Here is a 19,184-nt window from a genome sequence, read left to right on the forward strand (position 1 = left end):
GATGTGGCAGTTATTGTTGGTGGTCTTAAGAGTGTTGTTCAGCCTTTGGATTTGTGTATAAATAAACCTCTCAACACTATCCAAAAGTTGTGGAACAATTGGATGTTGAAAGGTAAAAATACATTCACTAAAGGGTGAAATATGCAAACACTCTCACCAGCAATGTTGTGCTAATGGATCATAGATAAGTGAAATGTACGTGATCCGAATATCGTCAAAAAAATTATAGAATCTCACAGTGCAGAAGAGGCCCTTTGGCTCATCGAGTCTGCACCGACACGTAAGAAACACCTGACCTACCTACCTAATCCCATTTACCAGCACTTGGCCCATAGCCTTGAATGTTATGATGTGCCAAGTGCTCATCCAGGTACTTTTTAAAGGGTGTGAGGCGACCAGCCTCCACCACCCTCCCAGGCAGCGCATTCCAAACTGTCACCACCCTCTGGGTAAAAATGTTTTTCCTCGCATCCCCCCCCTAAACCTCCTGCCCCTCACCTTGAACTTGTGTCGCCTCATGACTTCAACTAAGGGGAACAGCTGCTCCCTATCCACCCTGCCCATGCCCCTCATAATCTTGTACACCTCAATCAGGTCGCCCCTCAGTCTTCTCTGTTCCAACGAAGTCAACCCAAGTCTATCCACCCACTCTTTATAACTTAAATGTTTCATCCAGGCAACATCCTGGTGAATCTCCTCTGCACCTTCTCCAGTGCATTCACATCCTTCCTATAATGTGGCGACCAGAACTGTACACAGTACTCCAGCTTGGCCTCACTAAGGTTCTCTACAACTCCAACATGACCTCTCTACTTTTGTAATCTATGCCTCGATTGATAAAGGCAAGTGTCCCATATGCCTTTTTCACCACCCCACTAACATGCCCCTCCGCCATCAGAGATCTATGGACACACATGCCAAAGTCCCTTTGTTCTTCAGAACTTCCTAGTGTTATGCCGTTCATTGAATACTTCCCTATCAAATTACTCCTTCCAAAGTGTATCACCTCACATTTTTCTGGGTTAAATTCCACCTGCCACTTATCTGCCCATTTGACCATCCTGTCTATATCCTCCTGTAGCCCAAGACACTCAACCTTACTGTTAACCACCCAACCAATCTTTGTGTCATCCGCAAATTTACTAATCCTACCCCCCACATAGTCATCTATGTTGTTTATATAAATGACGAATAATAGGGGACCCAGCACAGACCCCTGTAGTACGCCACTGGACACTGGCTTCCAGTCACTAAAGCAGTCTTCTGTCAGCACCCTCTGTCTCCTACAGCTAAGCCAATTTTGAATCCACCTTATCAAATTACCCTGTATCCCATGTGCATTTGCCTTCTTTATAAATCTCCCATGCCAAAGGCTTTGCTGAAATCTATATAAACGACATCAACTGCACTACCCTCATCTACACACCTGGTCACCTCCTCAAAAAAATTCAATCAAATTTGTTAGGCATGACCTCCCTCTGACAAAGCCATGCTGACTATCCCTGATCAAACCTTGCCTCTCCAAGTGGAGATAGATTCTCTCCTTCAGAAATTTCCCCAATAGTTTCCCTACCACTGACATGAGACTCACTGGCCTGTAGTTCTGTAGCTTATCTCTACAACCCTTCTTAAATAACAGAACCACATTCGCAGTTCTCCAGTCCTCTGGCCCTAAAATGTGAAATATTGAATACGTTGGATGGTACTGAGGCTGATTATTTGTGGAATGGTGATGGCAAACTTGCTGGGAACACCAGTGATTATGATGATGATGATGAAGAAGATGAATTTATACAACCAGGCTATTGGGACAAATTGTTTAGTGATTTCAGATCGTGATCAGAGTGATTTCAAAGGATTTCAATGTCAAATATTGTAATTAATTTGTTATGGTATATGCTTACATTATGTTGGACGAAATGTATATAGATTGTAATTTATAACAAATAAATATTATATACATTTTTTTAGTGTTAATTTTTACTTTATTCCATTGCAACAATTTTTTTGGGCCCAAATCAAGCATGAAAATCAATCCCTCAAAAACATTACTTGTGTAAAAGTACCGTGACATTTGGCCTAAAAAAATTGTTCTCAAAAATTCCACTCATACAAGAATACACACTAAATATTGGGAAGATCGAGTGGTCCCCACCACAAACTTTGTTCCCCAGCTATCAATTGCATCTCTCTCCCTGGCAATTATCTGAGCTTGAACCAGATAGTTCACAACCTTAGTGTCATTTTTGACCTCGTGAGCTCCTGACAATACATCCACTCCATTAGGACCACCTGTTCCCACCTCTGTAACATTGTCAGACTCTGCCCCTGCCTCAACTCATTCATGCCTTTGTTACCTCTGGATTTGACTATTCCAGTGCACTTCAGGTCAGCCTCCTATATTCTACCTTTTCATGGAGTTTTGGGTGACCTCAATTTTTCTGCCTATGTCCCCTCTTGCACCAAGTCCCATTAACTCCTCTGCATGCTGACTTATATCGGCGCCTGGTTAAGCAATGTCTCAATTTTTAAAATTCTCATCCTTTGTTTTCAAATCCCTCCGTGGCCTAATCTGAGGGTTGTGGGGGTAATTATAGAGATATCTGTTCTTTTCCTAATTCTGGTCTCTTGAGCATCCCAATTTTAATTGTTCCACCATTGGTGCTGTTCCTTCAGCTGCCTAGGACCTAAGCTTCCCTAAACCTCTCAACCTCTCTTCCACTATCAAGGCATTGCTTAAAACCTGCCTTTTTGACCAAGCTTTCAGTCATATGCCCAAATGTTATCCTATGTGTCTGTGTCAAATTTTGGTTTCAGACACTGCTGTGAAGTGCTTATAGTTGTATCATTACATTAAAGGGACCATACAAATACAAGTTTTTTTTTGCAGAGGGCTGGAAGAAGAGAAATTTATATAATCATGGTTTTTTAAGCTTCATCTTTAATGAAGTCTTAATACTAATCCAAGTCAGGGGCTTAAGGTGCACTCTGCCACTTATATACTTGTAACACACTGCTGATCATGCCTATCATGTACTCAGCACATATTGAATAAGATACTCTACTATAAGGTGGGTTATAAATTGTGCAAAGGACACTTAACTATGGCATAACAAAAGTGAATGTTTGGCTGTTTACAAAGGTTTACATTAGGATTGGTGGAACAATCAGGGTAATAAACCATAGGAAAATAAGGACTTGTGAATGGTTACATAGTATAGGAAATTCATGCCATCATACACAATAGGAAGTAACTTGCCATTTTGTACCTCATCAACATTCAGCATTGTATGGAATATTGCCAGCTCTTTTGCTATATAAAAAGTGGCATTGGAATAGGACCACATAGAAGGGATAATTTCACTTGACTGCAAAGTAACAACTACAGTCAACACTGGCAGAAAAGCATCACACACACTGACAAAATGACAGGCTGATACATGCTGTCAAGGTTATGACTCTCCTAGGGCATTTTTCCCCCACAGAAAAAAAATGAGTGGAAAGATATAATTGTTTTAGAAGCAGTTCAGGGATGAGGGGCTAATCTTATGAAGAAAGGTTGAACAGTTTGGGCTTGTACCCATTGGAGTGAGAGGTGATCTTATTGAAACTTAAGATCCTGAGGGGACTTGACTTGGTGGATGCTGGGAGGATGTTTCCATTTGTGAGACACTAGAACTAGGGGACACCATTTAAGAATAAGAGGTCTATCGTTTAAGGCAGAAATGAGGAGAAATATTTTCTCTCAAAGGATTATTATGTGGAATCCTCTTCCCCGGAAAGCAGTGGAGGCTGGGCCATTGAATTTATTCAAAGCAGAGTTGGACAGATTTTTGATAGACAAGGGAGTTGAGGGTTATGAGGTCAGATAGCAAAGTGAAGTTGAGATCACAACCAGATCAGCCATGATCTTAATGAATGGTGGAACAGGCTCAAAGGGCTGAATGGCCTACTCTTGCTTCCAAATCCTATGTTCCTATATAACCATATTCTGTCTGGTTCCATCCAGCCAATAACAGTAACAGCCTTGCACTGCTATTTAAGCATTGATTATGCTACTTTACAGTACACGCTGTGTGAAATTCTGAGAACTGCATACTAATTCAGACTAAAATAGGAGATTTGTAGGCAAAAACACATTCTGACTCAATTTGGCAATCAGCTCAGGCTATTTGGGTACTGTGATAGTGCCATTTTAAAGACAATGACACCCAAAATTAGGAGTTTCCTTTGTGAATGGCCTCCATCTGTTTTCTTTAGCATAGTGGCAGCATTTGTTTACTGGGAACTGTTCTTCATTTGCACATTCTGGCTATGCTGATTTGAATTTTATGTTTCTAGCTGGTTTCCTCCAAAGTTGTCTAGAAAATATGTAGTGTAAAGTAGTACTATTGGATCAGAGTCGGTCCAACATCTTCACAGGAAATAAACCGTCTAGAGCTATTCCACTCTTTAACAATTTGTTATTAAACCATTTTTTATGCAGGACAGTTTTCTGTTAGCCAAATTGATCGATTAATCGGCAGTTACAATTTAAAATGTCAGCATTTTAAATTATTGAATCTAAATTTACAGACATTAAATAAAAAGCACACGGTTAATTTTTAGGGTGGCGATGTCTCTTACCTAGTGCAGTGCAACAGTATGACATACGACCAGAGGAGATAGCATAAATTGGAATGAAGGAACAGTTTCAGAAGTTCTATTATTGAAATCTAAATATCGTTGTGTTTCCAGGTTCGTACAATGGCCAGTGCTGGAGGGCCTGACAATTTGGTTCTGCTGGATCCTGCGAAATATAAAGCCAAATCTCGCTGTCCTGAACCTTCAGGAGGTGATGAAAATAGTTCACATCCAAAGTGGCTGATTGGGGAGCAAGAATTTGAAGCCCTAATGAGAATGTTGGATAACCTGGTAAGTGCAGCAAAGAAAAACTTTAATTTTTTTTTGCAGTAGAAGGAGGCGATGGCTCAGTGACTCACTTAAACTAATTGAGACAGTTTCAAAAAAGGATGCATTTCTTGTGCTTTTGTGATGTACCTTTTCTACGTATAGACACCATTATAATGCAAGTTGTTGCACTTCTATAGTAGTTCTGATTGGCAGCCCACAATTTCTGGAAAACTCATAAAAGGTTCGCGGTATTCCAGTAGGCTGTCTGTCACTTGACTCTGTTTAAGTTGGTTATATGAGTTTTAATTCTTGAAAGAATTCACTGAAGCATGTTTTCTTGCTTAGGCTGCCAATTGCAAAGTTGTTCTTAGAGGGGAGAGTATAACAATAAGTAGTGTAGTGGTTATGTTACACAGGGCTGAACTAATAATTCAGAGAATGAGTTCAAATCCTGCCATAATTAGCTTGAGAATTTGAATAGAGTTTAAAAAGTCTAGAGATTAAAAAGCTAGTATCAGTAAAAAGTGACTATAAAAATGTGTTGGATTTTCATAAAAACCCAACTGGTTTACTGTTGTCCTTTAGAGAAGGAAGCCTGCCATTCTTACCCAGTCTATATGTGACACCAGTCTGTCACCAACATTGTTCGTTCTTAACTGCCATCCAAAGCACGCTAGCAAACCATTCAATTATATCAAAATTGCTAAGTAAGGGTAATAAATGCCGATCTTGCAAGTGGCATCCGCAGCATGAGAATAGATTGAATAAAAAACTTAAAAAGTACCCTGAATGAAACATTGAAATAAAATCTTGGAAATTTAATTTTTTTAATTAATCTTTTCAACTTAAAGACCTGAATCTTGACATTGTCTACATGCAATTCTCAGAAGCAGCTATAAACCAGGAAATGGAAATAGGGAAGGAGGTTAGGAAAATTACAGTCACCGGAGAAGTGATGCTGAGTAAATTGTTGGAGCTGTGCTCTGACAATAGCTGGACTTCATCGTAGGGTCTTAATGGAAGCATCTAGTGAGATAGTTGATGCATTGGTTTTAACTTTCCAAAACTCCCTAGATTTGGGGAAGGTTCCATTAGATTGGAAGATAGCGAATGTAGCTCCATTATTTAAAAAGGGAGGGAGACAGAAAGTGGGAAACCACAGGCCAGTTAGCTTAACACCTGTCGTGAGGAAAATGTTAGAAGCTATTATTAAAGAAGTTATAGCAGGGCACTTGGATAAGCTCAAGGTCATCAGGCAGAGTCAACGTGGTTTTGTGAAAAGGAAATCATGTTTAACGAGCTTATTGGAGTTCTTTGAGGAAGTAACATGTGCTATGGATAAAGGGGAATTAGTGGATCTACTGTACTTAGATTTCCAAAAGGCATTGGATAAAGTGCCACATCAAAGGTTATTGTGGAAAATAAAAGCTCATGGTATTGGGGGTAACTTATTGGCATGGATAGACGATTGGCTGGCTAACAGGAAGCCGAGAGTAGACATAAATAGGTCTTTTTCAGGTTGGCAAGATGTAATGGGTGGTGTGCCACAGGGATCAGTGCTGGGACCTCAACTGTTTGCAATTTCTATAAATGACTTGGATGAAGGTATTGAAGGGACGGTTGCCAAATTTGCTGATGGCACAAAGGTAGGAAAGTAAATTGTGAAGAGGATGTAATGAGGCTACAAAAAGATATAGATAGGTTAAGTGAGTGGGCAAAGATCTGGCAACTAGAGTATAATGTGGGAAAATGTAAAATTGTCCATTTTGGCAGGAAGAATAAAAGAGAAGCATATTATCTAAATGGTGAGAGATTGCAGAGCTCTGAGGTGTAGAGGGATCTGGGTGTCCTAGTGCATGAATCACAAAAGTGATACCAGTATGCAAGTACAGCAAGTAATTAGGAAAGCAAATAGAATGTTATAATTTATTATGAGGGGAATTGAATAGAAAAGTAGGGAGGACATGCTTCAGTTGTACAGGGCACTAGTTAGGCCACATTTGGAGTACTGTGTACCGTATTGGTCACCTTATTTAAGGAAGGATGTAAATGTGTTGGAAGCAGCGTGGGTATAACAGCACTGTGGGTGTACCTACACCACATGGACTGCAGAAGTCAAGGAGGCAGCTCACCACAACCTTCTCGAGGGCAATAAATGCTGGCCCAGACAGTAAAGCCCACATCCTGTGAATGAATTTTTTAAAAAGTTCAGGGAAGATTTACCAGACTAATGCCTGGAATGAGTGGCTTGTCTTATGAGGAAAGAATGAACAGACTAGGCTTGTATCAACTGGACTTTAGAAGAGTAAGAGGCGACTTGATTGAAACATATAAGATCCTGAGGGGTCTTATGGAGAGGATGTTTCCTCTTGTGGGAGAATCTAGAACTAGGGGTCACTGTTTAAAAATAAGGGGTCGCCCATTTAAAACAGATGAGGCGAAATGTTTTTACTCAGGGTCGTGAGTCTTTGGAACTCTTCCTGAAAAGGTAGTGGAAGCAGGGTCTTTGAATATTTTTAAGGCAGAGGTGGATAGATTCTTGGTAAGCAAGGGGGTGATAGATTTACAGGGGTAAGTGGGATGCAGGTTTCAGGTTACGATCAGATTAGCCGTGATCTTATTAAATGGCGGAGCAGGCTTGAGGGCCTGAATGGTCTAGAGACTAGAAACTAGAAACAGGAGTAGGTTATTCGGCCCTTTGAGCCTGTTCTGCCATGGAGTATGATCATTGCAGATCCACTATCTCAACATCATACTCCTCTCTCCCCATAAGAGTCATGGAGTCATAGAGGTCTACAGCACAGAAAAAGGCCCTTTGGCCCATGAAGTCTGTGCCGGTCAAACAAGCACCTAACTGTTCTAATCCCATTTTCCAGCACTAGGCCCATAGCCTTGTATGCCATGGCATCACAAGCGCACATCCAAATACTTCTTAAATGTTTTGAGGGTATCTGCCTCTACCACCCTTTCAGGCGGTGAGTTCCAGATTCCCACCAGCCTCTGGGTGAAAAAATTCTTCTGCACATCCCCTCTAACCCTCCTGCCCCTTACCTTAAATCTATGCCCCCTGGTTATTGATCCCTCCACCAAAGTTCTGGGCCAGCATTTATTGCCCATCCCTAGAAAAGTTCCTTCCTATCAACCCTACCTATGCCCCTCATAACCCTTGACACCTTTAGAGCCTAGAATTCCTGAGGGATTTAGAGGAGAGGCGATGGCGTAGTGGTATTTTCACTGGACTAGCAATCCAGAGACCCAGGGAAATGCTCCAGGTTCGAATCACGCCACGGCAGATGGAGGAATTTGAAAATCTGGAATTAAAAGTCCAATGCCCAAAACCATTGTCGATTGTTGTAAAAACCCATCTCATCATCCTCACGGAATCATACCCCCCAGACTCCACCAGGTATGTCAACCTGGTGAAGCTATAAAACCGGACTACTGCCAAACAGCATAAGCAGCAAGTGATCAACAGAGCTAAGTGATCACACAACCAATGGATCAGATCTAAGTTCTGCCACATCCAATCGTGAATGGTGGTGGACAATTAAACAACTCACTGGAGGAGGCGGCTCCACAAATATCCCCATCCTCAATGATGGATGAGCCCAGCACATCAGTGCAAAAGATAAGGCAGTCGCAACAATCTTCAGCCAGAAGTGGATGATCCATCTTGGTCTCCTCCGGAGCTTTCCAGCATCACAACCAATCCGATTCACTCCACGTGATATCAAGAAACGGCTGAAGGCTCTGGATGCTGCAAAGGCTATGGGCCCTGACAACGTTCTAGCAATGGTACTGAAGACTTGTGCTCCAGAACTTGCCATGCCCCTAGCCAAGCTGTTCCAGTACAGCTACAACACTGGCATCTACCTGGCTATGTGGAAAATTGCCCAGGCACGCCCTGTACACAAAAGGCAGGACAAATCCAACCTGGCCAATTATCAGTCTACACTCCATCAGTAAAGTAATGGAAGAGGTCATCAACAGTGCTATCAAGCGGCACTTGCTTAGCAGTAACCTGCTCACTGATGCCCAGTTTGGGTTCCGCCAGGGACACTCAGCACCTGACCTCATGACAGCCTTGGTTAAAACATTAACAAAAGAGCTGAACTCCCAAGGTGAGGTGAGAGTGACTGCCATTGACATCAAGGCAGCATTTGACCGAGTGTGGCATCAAGGAGCCCTAGCAAAATTGGAGTCAATGGGAATCAGGGGGGAAAACTCTCCGCTGGTTAGAGTCATAGGAACACAAAACACATAGCACAAAGGAAGATGGCTGTGGTTGTTGGAGGTCAGTCATCTCGGCACCAGGACATCACTGTAGGAGTTCCTCAGGGTTGTGTCCTAGGCCCAACCATCTTCAGCTGCTTCATCAATGACCTCCTTCCATCGTAAGGTCAGAAGTGGGGATGTTCACCGCTGATTGCACAATGCTCAGCGCCATTCGCGACTCCTCAGATACTGAAGCAGTCCATGCCCAAATGCAGCAAGACCTGGACAATATCCAGGCTTGGGCTGACAAGTGGCAAGTAACATTCATGCCACACAAGTGTCAGGCACTGACCATCTCCAACAAGAGAGAATCCAACCGTCGCCCCTTGATGTTCAATGGCATTACCATTACTGAATCTCCCACTATCAACATCTTGGGGCTTACCATTGACCAAAACTGAACTGGAATAGCCATATAAATACTGTGGCTACAAGAGCAGGTCAGAGGCTAGGAATCCTGCGACGTGTAACTCGCCTCCTGACTCCCCAAAGCCTTTCCACCATCTACAAGGCGTAAGTCAGGAGTGTGATGGAATACTCCCCACTTGCCTGGATGAGTGCAGCTCCTACAACACTGAAGAAGCTGGACACCATCCAGGACAAAGCAGTCCGCTTGATTGGCACCACATCCACAAACATTCACTCCCTCCACCACCGACGCACAGTAGCAATAGTGTGCACCATCTACAAGGTGCACTGCAGGAATTCACCCAAGGCTCCTTGGACAGCACCATCCAAACACACGACCACTACCACCTAGAAGGACAAGGGCAGCAGATAGATGGGAACACCACCACCTGGAAGTTCACCTCCAAGTCACTCACCATCCTGACTTGGAAATATATCGCCGTTCCTTCACTGTCGCTGGGTCAAAATCCTGGAACGCCTTTCCTAACAGCTCTGTAGGTGTACCTACACCACATGGACTGCAGTGGTTCAAGAAGGCAGCTCACCACCACCTTCTCAAGGGCAACTGGGGATGGGCAATAAATGCTGGCCCAGCCAGTGACGCCCACATCCCGTGAATGAATAAAAAACAAAGGTTCACCACCCTCTGAGTCAAGATGTTTCTCCTCATCTCAGTCCTAAATGGCCTACCCTGTGTCCTGAGATTGTGATCCCTTGTTCTAGACCACCCCCAGCCAGAGGAAACACCATCCCTGCATCCAGTCTGCCCAGCCTTGACAGAATTTTATATGTTTCAATGAAATACCTCCTCATTCATCTATACTCCAGTGAATTCAGGCCTGGCCGGCCCAATCGCTCCTCATACGACAATCCTGCCATCCCAGGAATCAGTCTGGTGAACCTTTGCTGCCCTTCCTCTATGGTAAGAATATCCTTTCTTAGGTAAGGAGACCAAAACTGCACACAATACTCCAGGTGTGGTCTCACCAAGGCCCTGTACAGCTGCAGTAAGACATCCTTGCTCCTGTACTCAAGTCCTCTCACAATGAAGGCCAACATACTATTTGCTGCCTTAACTGCTTTCTCCACTTGCATGCTTGCTTTCAGTGATTGGTGTACAAGGACACTTAGGTCCCTTTGTACATCAACATTTCCCAATCTATCACCATTTAAATAATACTCTGCCATTGTTTTTCCTACTGAAGCGGATAACTTCACACTTATCCACGTTATGCTGTATCTGCCATCTATTTGCCTACTCTCTCAACTTGCCTAAATCGCGTTGAAGCCTCTTTACATCCTCCTCACCGCTCACATTCCCACCTAGTTTTGTGTCGTTAGCAAACTTGGAAATATTACATTTGGTTCGCTCATCCAAATCATTCATATATATTGTGAATTGCCTAAGCACTGATCCCTGAGGTACCCCACTAGTCACCGCCTGCCATTCCGAAAAAGACCCATTTATTCCTACTCTGTTTCCTGCCTGCTAAACAATTTTCAATCCATGCCAATATGTTACCCCCAATCCCATGTCCTTTAATTTTGCACACTAACCTCTTATGTTGGACTTTATCAAAAGCTTTCTGAAAATCCAAATACACCACATCTGCTAGTTACTTCCTCAAAAAACTCCAGTAGTTTTATCAAACATGATTTCCCTTACTTAAATCCATGTTGACGTTGCCTAATATTGTTGATATTTTCTAAGTGTCCTGTTACCACATCCTTTATAATAGACTCTAGCATTTTTCCTGCTAGTGGTGTTAAACTAGCCAGTCTGTAATTTCCTGTTTTTTCCCTCCCTCCTTTTTTTAAATGGTGGGGTTACATTTGCCACCCTCCAGTCTGACGGGACTGTCCCGAATTTACAGAATTTTGGAAGATGACAGCCAATGTATCCGCTATTTCTATTGCCACCTGCTTTAGTACCTTGGGATGGAGATTATCAGGCCCTGGGGATTTATCGGCTTCCGGTCCTATTAATTTCTCCAGCACTTTTTTTTCACTAGTACTTATTTCCTTCAATTCTTTCTTCGCACTAGATCCTCGATTCCCTAGTATTTCTGGGAAGTTTTGTGTCTTCCTCCCTGAAGACAGAACTAAAATAGCTGTTTAGTTGCTCTGCCATTTCCTCCTTCTCTATTATAAATTCTCCTGTTTCGGACTGTAAGGGACCTACATTTGTTTTCACCAATCTTATTTTTTTACACACTTATAGAAGCTTTTACAGTCCTCTTGTGTTCCTTGCAAGTTTACACTCTCACTTTATTTTTCCCCTCTTAGTCAATCTCTTGATCCTCCTTTGCTGAATTCTAAACTGCTCCCAATCCTCAGGCTTGCTACTTTTTCTAGCAACTTTATATGACTCCTCTTTGGATCTAATACTATCCTTAATTTCTTCTGTTAGCCATGGTTAGGCCATGTTTCCTGTTGTGTTTTTCTGCCAGAAAGGAATATGTAACTGTTGCAATGCATACATTTGTTCTTTAAATATTAGCCATTGCCTATCCACCTTTTAATGAAGTTCCCCAATCTATCTTGGCCAAATCACGCCTCATATCTTTGTAGTTTCTTTTGTTTAGATTTAGGACCCTAGTTTCAGATTGGACTACTTCATGTTCCAACCTAAGGAAGAATTCTAGCATGTTATGGTCACTGTTCCCTAAAGGACCCCGCACAACAAGATTATTAATTTACCCGTTCTCATTACACAAAACCAAATCTGGAACAGCCTGTTTCCTAGTTGGTTAAACGTACTGGGTCTAAAAAACCATCTCATGCACAGTCCAGAAATTCATCCACCACAGTATTATTGCTAATTTGGTTTGCCCAGTCTATATGTAAATTAAAATCACCCCTGACTACTGAAGCACCCTAGTTACATGCATCTCTAATTTCCTGTTTAATGCCGCCCCCTACTTTATCACTACTATTTGGAGGCCTATAGACAACTCCCACTAATGTTTTCTGCCCCTTGTTGCTTCTTAGCTCCACCCAGACTGATTCTACATCTAGATTTTCTGAGCCAATATCCTCTCTCACTATTGCACTGATTTCCTTAACTAACAATTCCACCTCACCTCCTTTTCCTTTTTCCCTGTCCTTCCTAAATATCGAATACCCTTGGATATTCAGTTCCCAACCTTGGTCACTCTGCAATTGCAATCATAACCGTGTTCGTATATTCTTTAAAAATGTGCCACAGCATTTTTGTTTCTTCACTTTGTTCAGTATATTATCATTTAGGGTATATTTAAATATACAATTTCTTCCAAATTATATAGCTTCACATTGAACTTAATTGGCCAGCTACTAACCATCTGCTATCTTTACCATGGGGCATATTGCTTTTTCATTCCCATTTCTTGGGCAATTCTTTGAAGGCAGGAGAATCGACCCTGTGATTGGGCCTGGTTCACACCCAAGACACCTGCTGTGTTATGTGGTCCCTTCTCACATGAAGTTTTGTCACAATTATCCATTTCTGTGCTATATCCATCCCTGCTAATAAAATTCGTAATAGTGATATGTGTAGTCAGAGTCCTTTGTTTGTCATCCACAATCTTAACCCTCCAATTCTGGCCTCCTGCACATCCCTGAATTTAATCACTGCACATTAGTGACCATGCCTTCAGCTGCCTAGGCCCTAATAAGCAAGGGCTGTTCTCCTTGGAGAAGAGAAGGTTGATTTGGGAGGAGATTTGATGGAGGTATTCAAAATCATGAGGGGTCTGTACAGAGTAGATATGAAGAAGCTGTTCCCGTTGGTGGAAGAATCCAGGACACCGATTTAAAGTTGACAAAAAGAAGTAAACGGCGATATCATGAGAAACTTTTTTTACATAGCGTGTAGTCCTGAGTTGGCTTGTACTGCCTGAGAATGTAGTAGAGGCAGATTGAATCGTGACTTTCGAAAGAGAATTGGATCATTACCTGAAGAGGAAATATTTTCAGGGCTATGGGAAACAGGCAGGGGAGTAGCACTAAGTGAATTGCTCTTGCAGAGAGCAGCACAGACACAATGGACTGAGTGGTCTCCTGAGTGCTGTAACTATTCTGATCCTAATCCCTAGAATTCCTCCCTAAACCCTTCTATTGCTCTATGTCTTCTCCTTTAAACCTCTGACCAAGTTTTTTGTTATCTGCCCTAAAATCTCCTTATTTGGCTCAGTGTCAAATTTTGTTCTATTTGTGAATCATCGTAGTTTACTATTTTTAAAGGTCCTATATAAATGCAGGTTTTTGTTGCTGGTCACATGGTTTCAAGCCTGGTTTTATGATAAGACATTCATCATTAGACCATGGCCTTCAAATGGTTTCCCATCCAGTACATTTGTGTGAAGGCCAGATAAACAAATGGTAGAATGTTAAGTTAAATGTCTTTTGACATACATTCATTTTCTGTATACAATGAAATTGAAAATCTGGTCTTTTTAATTGGGTTGAGGTTTTGTTGCACAAAAGTAGCAGAGGATTTTAGACCAACTTTTCTCCCCTGACTTGAAACATTTGGAAAAACAAAGGAGGATTTGCATTATTTAGCGCTTTACAGGACCACAAACATCTCAAGCATTTTACAGCCAACAGAGTGCTTTGAAATGTAGTGCATGACAAACTCCACCGGCAGCATACTAACGACCAGATAATCTTTTTATGATGTTGATTGAGGGATAAATATTGGGCAGGACACCAGGTATAACTCCCCTACTTAACTTCTAAATAGCACCATGGGATTTTTGTTTATATTCTTTCATGGAATGTGGGTATTGCTGGCAAGACCAGCATTTGTTGCCCATTCTTAATTACCCTTGAACTTAGTGGTTCATTGGGCCATTTTAGTGGGCAGTTAAAGTCAGCCACGTTACTATGGACCTGGAGTCGCAGGTAGGCCAGACCGGGTAAGGACAGCAGATTTCCTTCCCTAAGGACAATAGTGAATCAGATGGATTTCTATGACAACTGATAGTTTCATGGCCATTATTACTGAGGCTAGATTTAGCTTGCAATTCCAGATTTATTAATTGAATTTAAATTCCACCATCTGCGGTGGTGGGATTCGAACCAATGTCCCCAGAGTATTAGCCTGGGCCGCTGGATTGCCACCACATCACCATCTCCTCATTACTTTCAACTAGGAGGCAGATAGGGCTTCAATTTAACATCTCATCCAAAAGACGGCACCTCCAACAGTGCAGCACTCGCTTGGTACTGCGCCAGAGTGATTTTTTTTATTCAAGCCCTGGAATGGGACTTGAACCTCGAACCTTGTGACTCAGGCAAGAGGCTACCAACTGAGTTGGATTTGTTATGTTTCCAAGAATGTACTGTATTAACTCTTCTGATGCTACCTTATTTTAATTGATTACCCTTCAATGTTCTATTTGGGAGTTAAGCATTAGAGAGGGAGATGACATGTATTTCTGTGATTTTGAGGTATGAAACTTACAAGCTTAGCTCTTTCCCACCAAAGCCAGAATATTATTGTATTCATCTGTGGAGGTTAAATTACTTTCAAAGAGTGAAGATTACACAATCTGGAATTAAAAGTCTAATGATGACCATGAAACCATTGTTGATTGCTGTAAAAACCCATCTGGTTCACTTAAGTCCTTTAGGGAAGGAAATCTGCTGTCCTTACCTGGTCTGGCCTATCTGTAACTTCAGACCCACAGCAATGTGGTTGACTCTTAAATACCCTCTAAACAGGGCAATTAGGGATGGGCAATAAATGCTGGCCTAGCCAGCGATGCCCATATCCCATGAATGAATAAAAAAACACTAGGGGCCAGTTTTTCACCTTGAAGGTGGGAGTTGGGAGATTTCCTAACATTGCGAAACCACCTCCTACCCAGCAATGCTTGCCCACTCTATTTTCATGGCAGGGAGTTGGGGACGCTTCCGACAGCAGACCCAGTGCAAAGACAGATGAGGGTGTGATGCCGAGGCAGCCAGGTTAAAAAGTCAGCTTCCGTTTGATGGGACATAACCCAGTTCTGGTGATGAACGTGAGACCCCAAAACCGTCACCCCCACCCCTCCCATAACCCCCCCCCCCCAATACCCCCTCTCTCCAACCCCTCCCAAACCCAGTCACCCAGTATCCCCTATACACAGAACTCTCAAGCCCTATTGGGAAGTATTTGAGAAACTTACATCTGTAAAATAAGCAAACAATTATTGAAAATCCATTTAAAAGACCATAATCCTCTTAACAGCTCACATATCTGCCAAAATAACCAAGCTGTCATACCCCTTGACAGTGTGTGAACTATTCCAGCTGAACAGAATCCATTAGTGGAACTCTGCCAAGCGTTCATAATGAGATTCCTTTGAATCGCTGTACAAATAAAATGACCTGAGCTGACAGACAGCTAGAAGCTCAGCCAACTTCAGAGCTTTGAAACAGCCAAATAAATGGCTGAGCTGAGCTTCAAAGAAAACATGAAAGCAAAGCGGACATCACACACAATCAAATCTAGATTTTATTATCATACGATGCAGAATAGCACTTTATCCAGTGGATAATGTATTGTAATGCATCCTTTTTTTTCTTGCACAGTGTGTGGGCATCGCTGACTAGGCCAGCAATTTTGACGTTCATTACTAATTGTCTTTGAGAAGGTTCTGGTGAACTGTCATCTTGAACCACTGCAGTCCATGTGGTGTATGTACACCCACGATGCTGTTAGGGAGGGAGTTCCAGGATTTTGACCCAGCAATAGTAAAGGAAAGGTGATATAATTGCAAGGATGGTGTGTGGCTTGGAGGGGAACTTGCAGGTGGTAGTGTTCTCATGCATCTGCTGCCCCTGTTCATGTAGGTGATAGAGGTTGCAGGTTTGGAAGGTGCTGTCATAGGAACCTTGGTGAATTGCTGCAATGCATCTTGATGGTAAGTATAGCTGCTGCTATGCATCGGTGGTGGAGGGAGTGGATGTTGAAGGTGGTGGATGGGGTGTCAGTCACAAGAACTGCTTTGATCTGGATGGTGTCAAGCTTCTTGAGTGTTGTTGGAGCTGCACTCATCCAGGCAAGTGGAGAATATTCCATCACACCCCTGACTTGTGCCTTTATAGATGGTGGACAGGCTTTGGGGAGTCAGAAGACAAGGTACTCTCTGCAGAATTCACAGCCTCTGGCCTGCTCTTGTAGCCACAATATTTATATGGCTAGTCCAGTTCAGTTTCTGGTCAATGGTAACCCTCAGTATGTTGATAATGGGGGACTCAGCGATGGTAGTGCCATTGAATGTCATGGGGAGATGGTTGGATCCTCTCTTGTTGGAGATGGTCAGTTGTGTGGTGTGAATGTTATTTGCCACTTGTCAGCCCAAGCTTGAATGTTGTACAAGTCTTGCGGCATATGGGCATGGATTGTTTCAGTACCTAAGGAGTCGCGAATGGTGCTTAACATTTTGCAAACGTAAGCGAACATCCCCACTTCTGACCTTATGATGGAAGGAAGATATTGATGAAGCAGCTGAAGATAATTGGGCTTAGGACACCATTTATTAATTCAATTTAAATTCCACCATCTGCAGTGGATGGGATTTGAGGAACTCCTGCAGTGATGTCCTGGGACTCAGATGATTCACCTCCAACAATCTCAATCATTTTCCTTTGTGCTAGTTATTTCTCCAACTAGTGGCCAGTGTTCTCCTGAATTCCATTGACTTCACTTTTGCTAAGGCTCCTTGATGCCACATTCAGTCAAATGCTGCCTTGATATCAAGGGCAGTCACCTTCACCTCACCTCTGGAGTTGAGTTCTTTTGTCCATGTTTAAACCAAGGTTGTAATGAAGTCAGAAACTATACCAGTACCACTTCCATCACATTATTGACAGTTGAGTGTAGACTGAAGGGGCAGTAATTGACCAGGTTGGCTTTGTCCTGCTTTTTGTGAACAGGACATACCTGAGTGGTTTTCCATATTGCTAGGTAGATGCCAGTGTTGTAGCTTTAACTGACACCGCTTGGCTAGGGGCACGACAAGTTCTGGAACACAAGTCTTTAGTACTATGCCGGAATGTTGTCAGGGCCCATGGCCTTTTCGATGTCCAGTGCCTCCAGCTGTTTCTTGATATCACGTGGAGTGAATCAAATTGGCTAAAGACTGGCATCTGTGATGGTGGGGCCCTCCGGAGGAGGCAGAGATGGATCATCCACTTGGCACATCTGGCTGAAGATTGTTGCAAATGCTTCAGCCTTGTCTTTGCACAATGTGCTGTCCTGCCACATCATTGAGGATGCCTCCTCTTCCAGTTAGCTGTTTAATTGTCCACCATCACGACTGGATGTGGCAGAACTACAGAGCTTAGGTCTGATCCATTGGTTGTGGGATTGCTTAGCTCTGTCTATGACATGTTGCTTTTGCTGTTTGTCATGCAAGTAGTCCTCTGTTGTAGCCTCACCAGGTTGATACCTCAATTTTGGGTATGCCTAGTGCTGTTCCTGGCATGCCTTCCTGCACTCTTCATTGAACAAGGATTGATCCCCTGACTTGATGGTAATGGTAGAGTGGGGGATATGCCATGAGGTTACAGATTGTGGTTGTGTACAATTCTGCTGCTGCTGATGGCCCAGTTTTGAGTGCTAGATCTGTTCGAAGTTTATCCCATTTAACATGGTAGTAGTGTCGCATGACACAATGGAGGGCATCCTCAATGTGAAGATGGGGCTTTGTCTCCACGAGTGCGGAGGTCACTCCTACCAATACTGTCATGGACAGATGCATCTGTTACAAGTAGATTGGTGAGGACGAGGTCAAGTAGGATTTTCCCTCTTGTTGGTTCCCTCACCACCTGCTTCAGACCCAGTTTAGCAGCTATGTCCTTTAGGACACAGCCAGCTCTCTCAGTAGTGGTGCTACCGAGCCACTCTTGGTGATGGACTTTGAAGTTTCCCACTCACAATACATCTGTGCCCTTAGTGCTTTCTCCAAGTGGTGTTAAATTTGGAGGAGTACTGATTCATCATCAGGTAAGGTGTGGGGTGGGGGTGAGGTGGGGTGGAAGGATGGGGGTGAGTGGATGGAGGAGGTGGAGAGATGGGGATGAGTGGGTGGGGAGTGGGGTGGAGAGATGGGAGGCAGTAGGTGGTAATCAGCAGGTTTTCTTGCCCATGTTTGACCTGATGCCATGAGACTTCATGGGGTCCAGAGTCAATGTTGAAAACTCCCAGGGCAACTCCCTCCTGGCTGTATTTCACTGTGCTGTCACCTCTTGTGGGTTTGTCCTGGCGGTGGTACAGGACATTACCCAGGGATGGTGATGGTTGTGTTTTGGACGTTGTCTGTAAGGTATGATTCCGTGTGTGAGACTGTCAAGCTGTTGCTTGACTAGTCCATCAGACAATTCTCCCAATTTTGGCACAAACCCCCAGATATTCGTAAGGAGGACTTTGCAGGATTGACAGGACTGGACTTGCCATTGTTGTTTCCAGTGCCTAGGTCAATGCTGGGTGATCTGCCCGGTTTCATTCCTTTTTGTATACTTTGTAGCAGTTTGATACAACTGAGTGGCTTGGTAGGCCATTTCAGAGGGTATTTAAGAGTCAACTACATGGCTGTCGGCCTTTGAAGATGTAACATATGCTGAGGATAAAGGGC

At 43.0% G+C, this 19,184-nt stretch overlaps 1 protein-coding gene across 8 annotated transcripts in view; it reads left to right on the plus strand.

Annotated features, from left to right (window-relative positions):
- Positions 1–19,184, plus strand: part of add1 (adducin 1 (alpha)) — a 196,230-nt gene that overhangs the window by 126,316 nt on the left and 50,730 nt on the right. For all 8 annotated transcript variants that reach the window (XM_078561084.1, XM_078561049.1, XM_078561058.1 and 5 more), the window contains one exon: positions 4,738–4,914. In XM_078561084.1, coding sequence (XP_078417210.1) covers positions 4,738–4,914 — 177 coding nt within the window. The remainder of the gene's footprint in view (positions 1–4,737; positions 4,915–19,184) is intronic.

Source organism: Cetorhinus maximus, chromosome 2 (assembly GCF_964194155.1).
Source record: "Cetorhinus maximus chromosome 2, sCetMax3.hap1.1, whole genome shotgun sequence".
Lineage (NCBI taxonomy): Eukaryota > Metazoa > Chordata > Chondrichthyes > Lamniformes > Cetorhinidae > Cetorhinus > Cetorhinus maximus.